General features: G+C 35.6%; 1 protein-coding gene across 3 annotated transcripts in view; it reads right to left on the reverse strand.

The window, feature by feature from the left end:
* The window catches only part of LOC145986527 (rho guanine nucleotide exchange factor 10), a 267,835-nt gene that overhangs the window by 18,589 nt on the left and 232,722 nt on the right, over positions 1–16,524 (reverse strand). For all 3 annotated transcript variants that reach the window (XM_083120642.1, XM_083120644.1, XM_083120643.1), the window contains 7 exons: positions 15,734–15,935; positions 12,581–12,956; positions 6,433–6,729; positions 5,339–5,431; positions 3,526–3,750; positions 1,878–2,039; positions 455–658 (listed from right to left, as the gene is read on the reverse strand). In XM_083120642.1, coding sequence (XP_082976768.1) covers positions 455–658; positions 1,878–2,039; positions 3,526–3,750; positions 5,339–5,431; positions 6,433–6,729; positions 12,581–12,956; positions 15,734–15,935 — 1,559 coding nt within the window. The remainder of the gene's footprint in view (positions 1–454; positions 659–1,877; positions 2,040–3,525; positions 3,751–5,338; positions 5,432–6,432; positions 6,730–12,580; positions 12,957–15,733; positions 15,936–16,524) is intronic.

Consider the following 16,524-nt stretch of genomic DNA (forward strand, 5'->3'; position numbering starts at 1 on the left):
TGTTTCTATAGTAAGATAATCTGTGTAAAAATACTGTAAGATAAGTGTAACCCTACTTCAAATAATAAATAATAATAGTAATAATGGATTTTTCCTAGTTTTTAATTTGCAAATATGTCTAAACACAAAGTTCACTTACTAATAAATTTTATGTATCACGGACACTTCTGGGTTTTTACAATCCCCTTGACTCCCTATGGGATCTTTACAACCCAGAAGTGTCCATGGTTGTACATGGCTTATTTCACGATAACAGTCACATGTGATGTTTTTTTCTGTACAGAAGGTATGGCAACATTCTAGTGACATTCAGTAACTTGAATTAACTACTGAAGATTCAGCATCAAATGTGGAACAATCCAAGTCAACAAAATAGGAGAGCCTGTCTCGACTTACAAGGTAGGTCAAATATGTTGTGATTTGTTTCATTTTATTGGTAAGCAAAGACAATTACCTCATAACTTCCTTTTAGCGTAGATATTAAGTCCGATATTCTGCTGACAACTTCATAATCGTGCATGAGATCATTCATTTCTTGACACAAATTATCCACTCCACTGGAACTGTCTGAACTTTTATCTGATTTTAAGCTGCTACTTTTGTTCAGTCCTGCAGTCAAGAGTCGACTCAATGTTGGGGAAGCACTTGTGTCCTGCACCTGGAAACAAACACAGTAATCAATACAATGCAACTATCCTATAACAGCTCTTTCCAATTTTTACAAAGCAAACTTAAGTTTATGAATTCTTCAATTCAATGCCCACATTTATTTATAAGCTCCAGGAATTCTAAAATTGATCTGCAATCTTTTTCATATTCGATCAATCTATCATTACTAGTGTAACTGAGTAAAAATAACCATGACAATGTAACAACATTTTTAATTTTTTGATCTCAATCCTTCTTCAGTGATTCGAGATAAGTGCAAGATGCAGTAAAAAGGTTAAAACACTGTTAAGATGTATACAATTAGGAGTAGGGCCGCCCCTAGGTGGGTGCATACAATATACACGGGTCAATAACCAAAATTTTTTGGAGGTCTGAGAAAATCTAATTTTTGTTCATTCGTATTATTATCTAAGCGCAATAAGCAAAACATGCTGAAGGTTAAAACCAAGAATTATGGAAGCCTACAAAAAAAGTTTCTAAACTTTTATTGTTGTTTTTCATTTCCGATGTGTCACTGGTGCAACGTGTCAACATATTTAATGACAAAACTAGATGTGTTCACTATCAATTTTTTTTTATGTATCAAAATTGCCATTTTTAATCATAATCCACAACATTCTCTATCATAATTCTCTTTTGTTTACTTTTCATTAAATTTTGATGCTGCAGTGTCAATTTACATTGTTTCATATGAAATAATATTTTTGCATCTTGATTTCATTCTGTAACTGAATGAATAATGTGTATTAACTATTTTTGATTGAAATATTTGAACATGATTTTTGATAATATTACGTGTGTCCAAAGAATCTGTTCATGATGAGTGGCATGAAGTGTCAAAATTTTTAAAAGTGTAATTGGTCATAATTTCTATGCAAATGCATATTGTTCTTTATGTTAATTATTCTACACATCAACGTACTAGCTACATACTATGCAGTTGTTTCTTAACGTGTTATTACACAAATCTTGCAGCCCTGTTAAGAATGAAAGGCTTCCAAAAGTTTATCTGATCTGCATATTCTTCCAACTTCTCCCTGGGTATCAAAATTGGCACAATACGTAGTGCATACTGTGAAGCACAACTGAATGAATATATTAGTCCACATGGAGGAAAGTTTAAATGTAATTTTCTCATATCCTTTTCAGCAGTTTCAGTGATTTTATTTTCATTTCATAGAGAATTCACCTGTACATTCTGAATTTACCTCAACATCAGTGACAGGATGCGACCACTTCAAAGTCAGTCTTTCACTGGTACAGAAATCATCAACGGGTTTTGGTGCAACTGACACACAGACTAGAAGATCATTAAGGAGAAGAAGTCGTCGGCTCTTTGACTTCGTAATAAGCCCTGACTGGTTAAATTCCTACAAGGAGACAAACAGCAAGTATCATAAATATGTTAAAGTGCAACTATGGGCACAACAAAATGCAGTGAAACCTTGATTTTACGTTTTTTTAGGGGACCAAGCTGAAAAAACTTAAAATGCATTAAAGTACAATCAAGATAAATTTTATAATATTCTGCTATGTTGAGATGATTGAATGCATAATGCAGGAATATGTAAAAATCCAGGAGCATAAAATCGGGGTTCCACTGTACTAATAAATTACTATTAAAAATACCATAATTATAACAGTAGGCTAATATTAAACATGATTATGACTGATATAGAGTTTTATGGGGGGGGGGGGAGATTACAAAACACAAACTTTACAGTGCATTTTTATGGATAGGTTGCATGTATGAAAGTTTACTTAATTTTCGCCAAGTGCATCAACTGAGGGTGTTACTTTCACTCATCTGTTTTGTCATAATTAGCATAAAAATTATGCATCAACTGAGCGAGGGTGTTACTTTCACTCATCTGTTTTGTCATAATTAGCATAAAAATTAAGCTAAGTAACACCAATTTTTCTTTCTTGTGCAGTGTACATTCCACTTTGGTTTTCAATAAAACAAATGTGCATAAATCTTCTTCTTTAAAAATTTTACGTAGGCCTTTTGGAAAGTAAAGAAGATTTGCACATACAGTCCACTTAACTATTTCCTTGCAGTCAGTCATTTCTTTGCTGTTTTCATTGTGGTGTAGATAGTTGCCTGGTGCAGTTGGTGCCGCCAACCTGTTCAAGTGGTGGGTGTAACAAGCTGTAACAATGATTGCAAATCCTGCCAACTGTAAGGTGAGTGGCATGATTCCTTTTCTTGCAGGCAGAAATCGTTAGACCCAGTGACATTCATTGGAGACTTGTTGCAATCTATGGCTAAGGTGTTATGAACGTAGCAAGTGTCTTTAAATGTCAAAATGTTTAAGAATGGGCAAACAGATGTTCTTGACATGGAGCAATCAGGATGACCTGTCATCATGAATGCAATGAAACAAAATGTGAACCATGTCATCAAAGAGAATTGACACAATTTCTCACTTTCACCTTTTTTCCAAAGATGAAGGAGCACCTTGCTAGTAAATGCTTTTAAGGTGATGAACTACAGGATGCTGTCTGTCATGAACTGGTTGAATCGCCAGGTGGCAGCATGGTACAAGGAGGAGATAGTTAAACTGGTGTCGAGGTGTAACATGTGCATCAATGTAAAAGGCGACTATATGAAAAAGTAGGTAAAAGTATGTGGCAAAAAATGTATATTCAGTTCCTACAATATTATCGATAAATATCTTTCTATGCTGAAACGTTACTTACTTTCCGAACGACCCCAGTAACAATAGAATTTTACAAAAAAGTTATGGTAACTGTCCTAACAGCAAATATACTACCATATATCATATCAAGAAAACTTACAGTGTGCACAAAATTCAAAATTTTGGATAAATAAAAGAAGTTTAAGGTACATACCAACTGAGTAACATTATCTTCACGCAAGAGGTAGCGGTTCCCATCGCAGAGAGGCCTCACACTGAACTTCCCGCTCACATGCCGGAGCATCTCGCGGAATGCCTGGAACTGCTCAGCCTCCCTCTTCCTCTCGTTCAACATCTCCGCCAGAGACTCCAGCTGGGTGAGTGCCAACTGGAGAGACATCCGGTCATGATGTCCATGAGGTGTATGCTTTAGCAGATCCTGCAAGTAACATTAAACCATTATTTCCCTTTCAAAGGTTTTGCATGCGAGTACATTTAAATGCAGTATAGTGAATACACATTGCAACTTTATGGTAAGGAAATCAACCTGGATTACTTTGGAGATGTTAGGCACAAAAGCTACATTCAATAATAATAGTGAGGAATTATACTGCAAATTATAATTATTAGCAACGCTTAGGTCTTGCACACATGGTTTGATGAAAGCTTCAGATTTACAGTTAACACTCTCCAAATCCAGCTACTAGTATAAGTTACTGCAAACAACAATAGCTTGCTCCAATAATGAAACATACATGATGTTAAAATGAATGAACTTTTGTGTGTAATAATGCTGAGCTAGGCAAGTTAAACCATTTTTTGATACCTCACAAATTACACCTGTGAATGACATATTGATTATTAAATTAAATACAAGAATGAAATGAAGGATACTGGCTTGTCTACAGAGTGAATGGGAGTAGCACTGTGCAAAGATGGGTATTAGTGCATACAAAATGAATGCCAATCAATTTCAATCTTGATGATCTCGACAGCAAAATGTAATAAAATTCTCCTCGATTTTACATTTTCTTGCATTTCAAGTTTTTCAGCATGATCCCCTGAAGGTTCCATGTAATGATGTGCATAATTTTCACAAGATTGCATCACTGAATCAATGGAAAATGTCATATATTAAGAAAAGTATAAGAGCATTTGTTCTGCTCAAATCTATCACATGAAGTTGAAAAAAAGAATTAATCAAGTAAGAGGAAATAACAACATATACATATATATATATATATATATATATATATATATATATATATATATATATATATATATATATATATATATCTTTAAAAATCAGCAAAACTAAATGTTTGCAACCTTTGGTTGCACAGGAAATTATCACCTGAAAAACAGTTTCAATTTGGGTGTTCTGTAGAAACTCTGGGTTTATGAAAGAAACTGTCAGCTTTGATGTGCTCCCGTTAAAAAAAATAATAACTTGCACTTTCCCCAAGTCTTGCAAAAAGTCCGTGTGTGGAGCAAAAAAGGTGCTGTAGCACTTACAAATTGACATTCTCTCCAACATCACAGCCATCCTGCACAGTACCAGACTTGAAAATTTTGATTGCAAATTCTCAGTGTACCGATTTAAAAAAGACATGTGGCAAGTCGATATTATTATTTGTTTTTAGTTCTATGTGCATTACTATTTCCACTAGCAACACGTTACAATATGAGAGTATCCTGGATTATGTAGTATTTACACACTGTGATTTAACAGAATGTCTAGTTGATGAGTTAACAGAATGTCTAGTTGTTGTGGGTTTTATACCTGGTGCAGGCATACAATTTAAACTGTAGGTCCAGTGCTGATTAGCCCATCTGTACATAAGCTGGACTTAAAAAACTAGTTGATGCAGTCCAAATAGTACAAGATTTTTCATTATATTCAGCAGTATCATGTAACAAACAACAGGGGGAAAAAAGTTTAGCTAAAAATTATTTTTAAATTTAAATTTGAAGATGAGGGGATATTCAACAGAAGGTATCTTTAAAATGGAAAGAAAATAACTTACCTGAAGGAGAAGAATGAACTGTGGAAACCTCTGGACAGGCTTCACCATTAACCCAAAAAATGAAAGTCTGTCGTGGGCAGTTATTTGCTTCACCTGAAACAGAAAGGGAATATTAACTTCAAATTAAACAAATCAACTAAAAAAAACTGTACAACTGGCTACAAATGTTAATTTTTTTAAAAAAATTACAAGAATGTAGCAATTACATTTTTAGATTTTTCATTCCATTTTCTATCAATTTTATTTTCCTTTCTTACTCTGTACTCAACAGCATCCTTTTCTTTTAAATGTTTTTGTGTACATTCTCCATGCTTATTTTTGTAATTAATCATGAGCTAGGACAGGAATTTAAAATAAGAAACATGCACATACGCAGAAATGCACAATATTTTAAATGTGTTTTTCATTATTATTATTTTATTTAAGAAGGATCCACATAATACATTAAGGATTAGCTGTTGCCCTTCTGTTTGCTTTCAAGTTCAAATTTTTACAGGAGTTCACTGCACAGTGGATCTTTGAATGTAGATGACAGTTGTTAAAACTAACACTTTTACACTTTAAATCAAAATGTTCCATCCATATATCAACATGGTGATATTTGTATATTTAATTGATCTGAAGAGGAAATGTACAAACCCTCTGAAAAACAACTGTTAAAGCATAATCGTAGTCTACTGAAGGAAACATCTAAACTGTAAATACCTTAACTAATGGAAGTTTGACCTAGGTGTGAACCTGGCAGTATTTGCAATCAGGTCTGCTATAATCAGGTAAGTTGCAGTAAGTCAATCAGATCTCAAATTCTTCACAACTGTCTGTTGTATCATCATATATACATATGCAGAAATCATAATCATAGGTCTTTGTCAGGAACAAATACAAACTGGAGTTATTGATATATTTTGTGCTAAGCTTTGTGACTGTGATGAGAACTTCAGTAGAATAAACAAAATGGAATTATTTCAGTAATTGAAGTATTAACTTCAGGTTAGAAATTATAAGTTATAAGCATATATAACATACACATAAATAATGAAGATCAATGTGAAATAAGAAACCTTTGTTTCTTAATTATGAAGTAATTTCCTTACCTTCAGGAAATCGGCTAGAGCAGATTTTCTTTTTGATTCCTGCTTTGCTAAGTCCATAGCAATAGAAAAATTGTTTATAAAGTCACTATAAATCTCTAACACTATCGCCTTCGAAAACGAGGCTGCAAACACATCACCAATTTTCTCTTCTTTGTCCCAGTTCCTCACACACTCTGCTAAAGCTATACGGAACAATGTGTGGCACTGCAGGATTTCAGGCACTCGATGGAAAAGGGTTGAAATCTTTGACGAACTAAGAATTGGTGGACTACTTTCTTCCAACGGCTTCTTGTAATCCTGAAACATTAATATTAATTAAATGTAATTACAAAATGTAAATATGGAAAATGCAAATTTATTATTACAAGTAAACTAGTTGTATAAAATAACATGATTAAGGATGTAATTTTTTGTTTTTAAGAATAATACTGGAAAGTTGAAGAAAGAACTAGGTTGAGTCAAAAGTTCGTTCATTTTTTCACATTGAAAACAGTGGAGCCGGAGAAAATGCCGGGGAAGCCAAGTGAACACCTCACGGTGGGCACATGACTTGCACACCACCTGGTACATACATTCACACAGGTACAATACATTTCAACAAGGCACAGTGCAATTACGGTGGTCCATCATGGAGGTCGACAAATTGGCCATGCGTATCTTGTTACGAGATAATTGGGAAAAAAAAAAGAAAAAAAACTGATGAAAGCTGAGAGTGCTGTGAGGGAAATTTGTGTGGTGGAAGGTGAGGGCACAGTGAACATTAGGACAGTACAGAAATGGTTCGAGCGGTTCTCGTCTGGGTACAAGAGTGTGGAAGACGGAGTGTTATGGATGCAGATGCCCTGCTACAGCACGTGACAACTGATGCAAGCGTCAGTACATGGCAAATGACACGACAGGAGCACCACGATTTGCTCTCTTCATCAAATGGGATTTGTCTCTCAACGAGCTCGAATTGTTACCCACGAGTTGATATCACAACAGGCTGAACGACAAGTCTCCATATGTGAACAATTGCTTCAAAATCCACGGGTCAACAGGTTTTTGCATTGAATTGTCACAGGTGACGAAAAGTAGACCTTTCTACAATATTCTGCCAGTGATAAGCAATGGTTGTGGGCACGGCAAGAAGCAATGACACTTGTTCAAAGAAGACAGTTTGAAAAGAAGGTCATGTTGTGCATATGGTGGAATATCGTTGGTCCAGTGTTCTGGAACTCGTTCCACATGGTCGTGATGTCAATGGGAACCTTTACGTTGTATAACTGCAGCGTGTCCATAATGCTATGCTCCAGAACTAACCAACATTGATGCGTCGGAAGAGAGCCTTGTTGCGGGTCGATAATGCCCCATGCCATCGGTTACAAATGTTTACACAGAAACTGCAGGAATTGGAGGGAATTTAAGTGTTGCCTCATCCCCTGTACAGCCCTGACCTGATGCCATCAGATGACCATTTGTTTCACTCTCTCGCACATTTCCTGCAAAGACGACAGTTCGACACATTGGATGCTGTGGAAACAGGGGTGCGTGAGTTTTTGGCCTCCACACCAGCCAAATGGTATTGTGGCTCTCACGGAACATTGGCAGAAGACCATACAACAGAATAGCCTAGACTTTGCTGAATAAGTCAGATGTCACACCTTGTGTCTAGTCTCAATCACCATGTGCAAAAACGAATAAACTTTTGACTCTCCCTAGTACAATAAATACAGGGTTATTAAAAAAGAAAGAGCAGATTTCAAATGTTTATTTCTCACAAACTATAAAAAATAGAAACATGTGCCATACATCAATGGATAGAGGAAGGTTCAAAGTTTTATAATCCTACCTATTTGTTCCATTCAATACCTGTAACGGCATTTTTCTTTCTTTACAGGTACAATGGCGACCCCACAGAAGTCATTTTGTGTGCTGCAGTTTGCGAAGAGAGAATCCATTGTTAACTTGCAACATGAATTCAACTGTCAATTCAACAAAGAGCCAACTCGTCATAAACAGATTTACGAGTGGCATAAAAAATACGTAGAAGATGGTTGCATATGCAAACGGAAAAGCACAGGTCGTCCTAGCATGTCAGAGGAAAATGTTCAGCGTATCCGTGCTGCGTTCGAATGAAACCCTAGGAAATCCACAACATGGGCAACCAATGAACTAGGAATTCCACAAGCATCGGTATGGCGTGTTCTTAAAAAACATCTGCACATGAAGCCATATAAGTTGCAGTTACTTCAAGCATCGCATCCTGATGATTATAACAGAAGGTTCGAATTTTGCACTGCAATTCTGCAGAATCTTCAAGAGGACAATTTTTCCGAACGACTGATCTTACCCCCCTGTGATTTTTATCTGTGGAGACATTAAAGACAAAATGTATGCACCACCTCTGCCTGCTACTCTTCAAGATCTGACACATCGAATTGTTGTAGCTATCAATTCAATAACTAGGGACCAGTTAATTCGTGTGTGGCAAGAAATGGAGTACCGTTTTCATGTTTGCCGGGCAACACATGGTGCTCATGGTGAGTGCATACATTAAAACTTTCAACAATAAAACTTTGAACCTTCCTCTATCCATTGATGTATGGTACGTGTTTCTATCTTTTATAGTTCGTGATAAATAAACATTTGAAATCTGCTCTTTCTTTATGAATAACCCTGTATATTTGGAAAACTTAAGGAGGTATGCATACTGTGTTCCCAAAACACTAAATAATGCCAAGTTCATTGTTTTGTCACAATAGCAACAAATTTTACAAATTAATTTAAAAAACATGTAAATTGTAGACAGTTTCCAAATGGTTCCATAAATAAAGGTAACTTTTTTAAAAATGTGTAATTGATTCACTACATCTAGAATTAATAATATGAACATTGAGCCATTTCTTCGATAATACTCTCTTTTATGTGGTTCAAAGTCTCAGTATTTCAGAGATAAACTAAGACATGACATGGAAAAAACAAACAAGAGTTGTAGTACACTATTCTATCTTCATGCTTAATTTGTTTTTCATGAAATTGTATATCTTATCTTTTAAGTGAGTCCAAGGCAGGGGAATAAGTAAGGCCTTGAATAACATTAGTGTCAGGGTAAATAATGAAATGATTGCAAACACAAAACAGAAATGAAGTAAAATTATTTCTTGAATAAATTCTCCACAACATGTTATGTATTTACACTTGGTTGGTCGTTTGTCAATTAGTTGCAGATTCATTTCCACACTTTTTAATTTTGGAACGAATGCCAATTGTAACTGGTTAAAGAATTCATAATATTGCAAAAGATTTTTCACTACAGAAAGGTTTGGAAAAACCAAAAGCATGGTCTAGTGAGAAATGTGGAATTGTATGAACTGCAGGCAGTGATATACTAATTTTGAGGTTGCAGAATCTAACTTGGGGCTTAACTTTTGAGGCAAGTGCCCATGCTTGCCCCTGTCAAGTTATGCCTATGCTTATTGTATATGGTTAATCTAATATAAAGGAAAATCTATTGTTTGAAAAAATGAATGCATTAGATAACTCATCAGTACAGGGCTAATGTGTGTGAATAAAAATTTGCCAAATATATATGTAAATATTAATACGTATTCTCAAAAATATTTAAAAATACAAAACTTCTTGTACTTACGTTTAGGTGAGTATCTAGTTTTTCTGAACGACATTTCGGGAAACTACTGTTTCCTTCCGCGGGTTCTTTTTCTAGGCTATCTGGAATCTGTAGCCACGTCAAATCACTTCAAAAGCCAGGAAAAAGGATCAGTATGACTTTGGTGAAGGAAATTTTTTCGGAAAATTTGCTAAAACCATTAAAACTCCCATCCCCCATGACTGTTTAAAACCACAACAACAAAAAATTTCTCAGTCTAAAAGAACCATTTCAAGATAAAAAGGTGCACACCATTTCACTGAAGGAGGAGTCATCCTGAAGTCAATACGGGGAAGTTTTTATTGTTGTGGTGTTAAACAGTCATGGGGGATGGGAGTTTTAATAGTTTTAGCAAATTTTCCAAAAAAATGTCCTTCACCAAAGTCATACCGATCCTTTTTCCTGGCCTTTGAAGTGATTTGACGTGGCTATGGAGTAATCCATATAGCCTAGAAAAAGAATCTGCAGAAGGGAACAGTAGTTTCCCGAAACGTCGTTCAGAAAAAATAGATACTCACCTAAACGTAAGTACAAGAAATTTTGTATTTTTAAATATTTTTGAGAATACGTATTACTTTTAAAAAGTTAGTAATTCGCACAACCATAAGTTATGAATATATGTAAATGCCAACTTACAGTTTCTAAGTTTCATAGTAATGACACGAGGAAAATTAATATTACTTGTGGAAACAATACAGAATGCGAATCTAACCAATATTAAGGCAAATGTGCTGCTTTCTTATTGTGCTATGTAATCTAAGATTATTGCTAGTGTGGGTTCAGTAGAGTTACTATTATGCCATATTATACTTTGGTATGGTTTATTTGTGTATTAACAGGGTAAAAACCAGTACTGTGCTTTGTTAGGTATGCAACACACATGATTAGAGTGAGGCTTCCAAAAGAATCATAGATAGTGTCAAATTCAATCCAAAGCTCTCTTCGAATAGTTTCATGCATAGACAGCCATTTTTCTTTTATTTTTGTGCCATAATCTTAGTCCATTATTTTCTAGAGTACAGATCAACAGAAATAGATTTTGAACCAGCTTGAGGTGCACAAAATTAATGGGGGACAGATTGAAGTAGGATAAATAATAGCAAAATTGAAATTTAGATTTGCAAAGAGAGTCTGATGTTGAAAAATCAACCTTTCATTATTTAGGCTGAAATTCTAGTTTGGAAGCAACCAACAATGGAAATGAACTTGTTTAGTAAACCATTTTCTACTGAATGGCACAACTCTTCCTCACCATTCAGAAAGATTGTTCTCCACTTTAATTCTACTGATGATGACTGCACATAGACTTACAGATCACACCAGAATAAGTGTTAAAAGTGTTTCTATGAAACCAGAGATGCAATTTACGAGAGCTGATCAACAAAGAGTGAGACTGATTTTTTTGTACAGCTGTTTATTACTCCGGTGGAAATGTTACATGATCTTTTTCAAAGTAGTCCTCTCCAGACTTGAATGCACTTATGCCATTGTTTGTGATCCTTGAGAATTGCCTCACATTTCTTCAGCACTGCTTTAGAGTCCGCAAGATGATTGCTCCATAGCTTTCTTTGATTTAAGTACAGGGAACAGAAAAAAGTCACAGGGGCCTACATCTGGTATATAAGGTGGATGTGGTACACGGTGATGTTGAATTTCACCAAATACGTATGCCATGACATGATTTGACACATGAGATCGTGCATTGTCATGATGAAGTCACCACCCATTACAATAAAGTTGTGGTCCTCTCTTTGCAAGGTTTCTCCTCAGTGCCGCCAACAATGATGTAGTGTGCAGGGGAACTGCATGCTGGTACACCATTCCACTAGTCAAAGAAAGTGATTACAATCACCTAACACCTTTTTCGGTGTTGGAGACCCAGCGATTTCCATACTGTGCTGGCTTGTTTTCCTTCTGGGTTGTAGTGGTGCACCCATGACTCATCACCCGTGATAACTGATTCAAGAAAAGCATCACCTCCATCACCAAAGAGACATAGCACCTCCCGACATGTGTCTACTCCAACAGCTTTCCTTACTAGCGTCACCTCCATTGTGTGTTATTTGAAATGCATGCAGTGCCTAGAATAAAGAGTGGTGCTGCCAACGTCCAATGTGCACATTACAAACATGTAACGATACAGGATGCCGTGCAATAAAATCAGTCTCACTCTTTGTTGATTAGCACTCGTATGAATGACCAAAATTACAAATGAAAACAAAATTAATGGTTGGTTCAAAAATAGTATTCTACAAATAGGGTACTTATACCTGATACAGGGAAAGGTAAAACTGTCACCTGCATATTGCAACAAGCCATGGAAACACATGGGGAATGTGGAAGTAATGCCCCATGCCTTTGCTCTACCACTCAATAAGCTTGGTCACCAAGAAAGCACTACAAAATCATGGAGTGATCACTAAGAATTTCAGAAAAAAATAATTAATAAACAAAACACACTAAACTAAATGTTGCACCGAATGCCTTCCAGAAACTCACATTTACAAGTCTTTGAAGGGTAGCCACGTAAGAATTCTCACTATGCACTATAGCTGCAACGATGTGCCTTCTTTTAATTTGTTCGGTGGTAAGGCCCGGAGGGGGTGGAGGGAGGGTTGGAGGTTGCTGGCGGCGATGGAATGTATAGTTCACAAAAGTCTCTTCCTCTTCGGGGAGCTGCGGCATTTTGTTCTTTGGTCTCTCAGACAAGCGGTCCACATCGTACTGGTTCCTGCGGATGGAAAACCATCTGGACAACCGTCCCTCGGTGTTCTCGTTCACATCCTTGGCATCCTTCGGCTTCGTTCTGGATTCTCGCCACTTGTCACACAAGGTCTTTGCCTTGTTCAAGGTTGATTTTAAGTTGCCATTACTCCTGCAAAAACAACGATAACATTAATAACACTCAATTAGGAGATTACTTATCGCTAGAGCCACATATTTATGGTGAATAAAAGATGAAGATTTTGGTACAAAAACTGGACAGATTTTGAGATCATAAGTGGTATGTAAAATAGTATTTTGGTGATAAAAATGGTGAAAAAACCCTAAATTCGATTCAAAAACTGTATTTATTACAAAAAATTAACATTTAATTTCTAATAGCACATTTATATAAAGTTATCAGAGTATTAACTTTATTCCCATGTAAAGGAGTCTATTTTTGCTTCTCGAAAATATTTACAACAGAATTAATAGACTCTGCATGATTTGCATAACTCACAAGATAATTCAGACCTCAGAAAATTTCCTGTCGGTAAATAAACCCTAAATTTCGTGTTTAAGAGTTTACTTCACAGTTTGCAGTTCATTTCACATCTTTTTGTGACAAAACATGGTAACAAAATTTACCTCACACCTTTCAAAAAAATGAAAAATTTTCATTGCAATGTGTTATTTCACATTTCGTGTTTTCGTCAAAAACGAAAATACATGCTCCTACTTTCAGCACTATTACAAAGTTGATAAAGTTAACATTTGTGACTATCAGCTTGAACCTAGAACCCTCAAAACTCTTATCCATTCTTGGCACTGTCATACATCTGTGCCATGTGGTTCAAACCTGTGCTCTTATAGGCAAAACTGTAGGAATATTTACAAAGGTGTGTCTGCTAAAACCAATGAGATCAGCAAATCAGCCACCATAGTTAACATGGTGTACCAAACTACTCCTTGACAGAAAAATGATCTTTCGTGTGTTCTTGGTTGTTGTTCCCCAACAATACACTCTTGCTGACAATAGAATGTGTACAAGTTTGGGTGATAAACGTGTTGTTCTGCTGCTAATATCTGGGAGGATTGTAGCATGTTACATATGGCTTTGAAGATGACAGTGCTGAATGTAAGAAACAATGAAGTTAACACAACAACATGGATAAACAACACTACAAAAAATCCTAGCTCTGGTTACAAAAAGTGCCACTTTGAACTTCCTTGTGCAAATACTGTGAATAGTGTGACAACAACCAAATATGTGACATGGCACCCAATGATGCAAAAAGTACAGTTACAGTAAACCTCATAATCACTAGCTTCACTGTAATTTCATCCTCTTAAATTTGTATGTCTATACAATTCTTATTTGCAGAATATCCAATATATGAAAATTCTGAAATTACAGATTGGTTTGTAATGATTATATCAATGTCAAGGAAGGCAAGGGTTCCAGATTCAAACCTTGGTCAGGATCAAATTTTGCACTTCATCTCCATTGACATCTGTGACATAAAAATACAGATACAATAAATAAATAAATATCTTTTTAAAATTCAGAAAGGTGCACAAAATGTATTGCAATATTATCCGAATTTGTCAAGTTCCCCTTTCAAGTGCTTTCATTTTCTGGATAGAAAATTGTCATCCTTTTGAATTCAATATACTTGAATATTTTGTGACAATATCATTTGCATTTTAGGATCATTTCATGTTGTGCAGGTTTCATTATTTTAAAGGAAACATGTATAAATTCTCTCCCTGCAATTTCTTGTATGCTCCTTTCTGATGTTGTTTAATATATTAATCGATCATAATCTCCAAAGTTCTATCAATAAGAGAAATTAGTGGCTTCATATATTTTCCTTCATTAGCATCACTAAGGTACTATCACCAGACCATACTGTATAACTTGGGAAGAAAACAAGGGTTAACAACATGCTTGAAGTAGAAAGCTGGAAAGGATAAGTAGTCTTGCCTATCCAACATGGACTTTCTGTATTGTTGGTACAGATGGATTGCACATCCACTTTCACCACACTTAGGGAAGCTCAACATCTACTTCAAGCTGTCAAGCATGCAGATAAACAAAGCTTATCAGAATCTATTTACACATCACTCCTGATTGTGTATTTCAGTACTTGCATCAGCTTTGACAGACACAAAGGAGTGTAAATTAAACCACACACAGATGAACTCTTACATGCTTTTAAATTCCTTTTTATTTCTCCTAGAAGTAGAACACAATTTTTTGCACATTGCGTGCATTATGCTTTGGTGATCCACCAGTCTGTCTATACCTAGCAGTAAGAACAAAAAAGGGGGAAGAGCAGGATGGGCCATGAATCCATCAGTAAAAACAGCTCCCACAGTTTTAATATATATATATATAAATATTGACTGCAAATACAGAATTTTTTGTGTCTGCCACACTTCACCCTTCTAAAATTCCTATGGGGTGGCTATTGATATCCAGCTTCCAGACATTAATATACTACAAAAATAGTTATGGTACTGTTTAAATCCTTCAGTCACCATAGATGTCTCTAATTTCTATTTCCAACTGTTCATGTTGCCACATAATCTATATGTTAAAAAATAGTCTTATGTGCCCATTCTGTGGCAGTTCATATGTAAAACATTTCAGTTAATGGACCTTTTTCAGGAATAATTAATACTGAAGCTGTCCTGCTGTACCATAATCAGTGATATTTCAGTTGCAAGAGAAATACAGTGCCTACACTAAAATTTTATCCTCATCACCTTAACTATGGGATCATAGTACAGTTTTAGCTATAATTTGATTTTGATAAAGACTAATGTTGATTAACTGAAATGTCCAGATATCTCGATGAACAATACCACAGTACAATTTATGCAAAATTATTTTTATTAAAATTTAGCAAGTTATAGTATGGATGATGTTTATACTATACTCACTTGGAGCTGGAGCCTCCACTCTTCTCGCTCTCATCTCCTGACGAGAGATCCGATTCTGCTGAGCCCCAACTGTCTTCGGAGCTCACCTGCCGGTGGACATCCAGACGGCGTGACAGGAAACCATGGTCTTTATTAGACGAGTTGTTGAGGCCTTCGTACAGCTGGCTTCCATCCCATGACCCAGAACGCAAACGGGGTTCATCTGGAAGAACAGGAATTAACAGAATTAGTACATTTTACTCATGTTCTAAATATACATACGAAAACATAACAACTTCATGATACACAATGAATTTTTGATTACTTATAAAGACCTAAGAATTACACAATTTGCTCCACTAAATTTTAACAGTTTGGAAGAAGAAAAATACAAGAATAAAAAACATTGTTATTTTCTTCAACGGTGATCCGGTCCCCAGAACATGTACTCCAAACAAACCATTCTCTCGCGGAATCCACACCAGAAGTGAAATGAAACACTATCTAAAAATGACATTTCTCATGCACAAGCTTGTGTTTAATTGTGCTTAAAACATATCAGACAACTTCAGATTTCATTACAAGAAAAAAATGTATGTATTAAAAATAACTCCAGCATAAAACGAGAATTGCTTTAGAAAGCTAAGGTTTCATTCTGCACTTTAAAAAATGCAAGTATCAGTCTTCTGCACATGATTTCAGCCATCTCTGCAGGAAATATATATTTAAGAAAGTGCTAAGTGAATTAGCGAAAAAAAACCTTTTTACCCACTCAGATATATTGCATGAATTAATTGCCAATTTTCTTTCTA

This window comes from Lepisma saccharinum, chromosome 4 (genome assembly GCF_977018435.1).
Source record: "Lepisma saccharinum chromosome 4, izLepSacc3.1, whole genome shotgun sequence".
NCBI lineage: Eukaryota > Metazoa > Arthropoda > Insecta > Zygentoma > Lepismatidae > Lepisma > Lepisma saccharinum.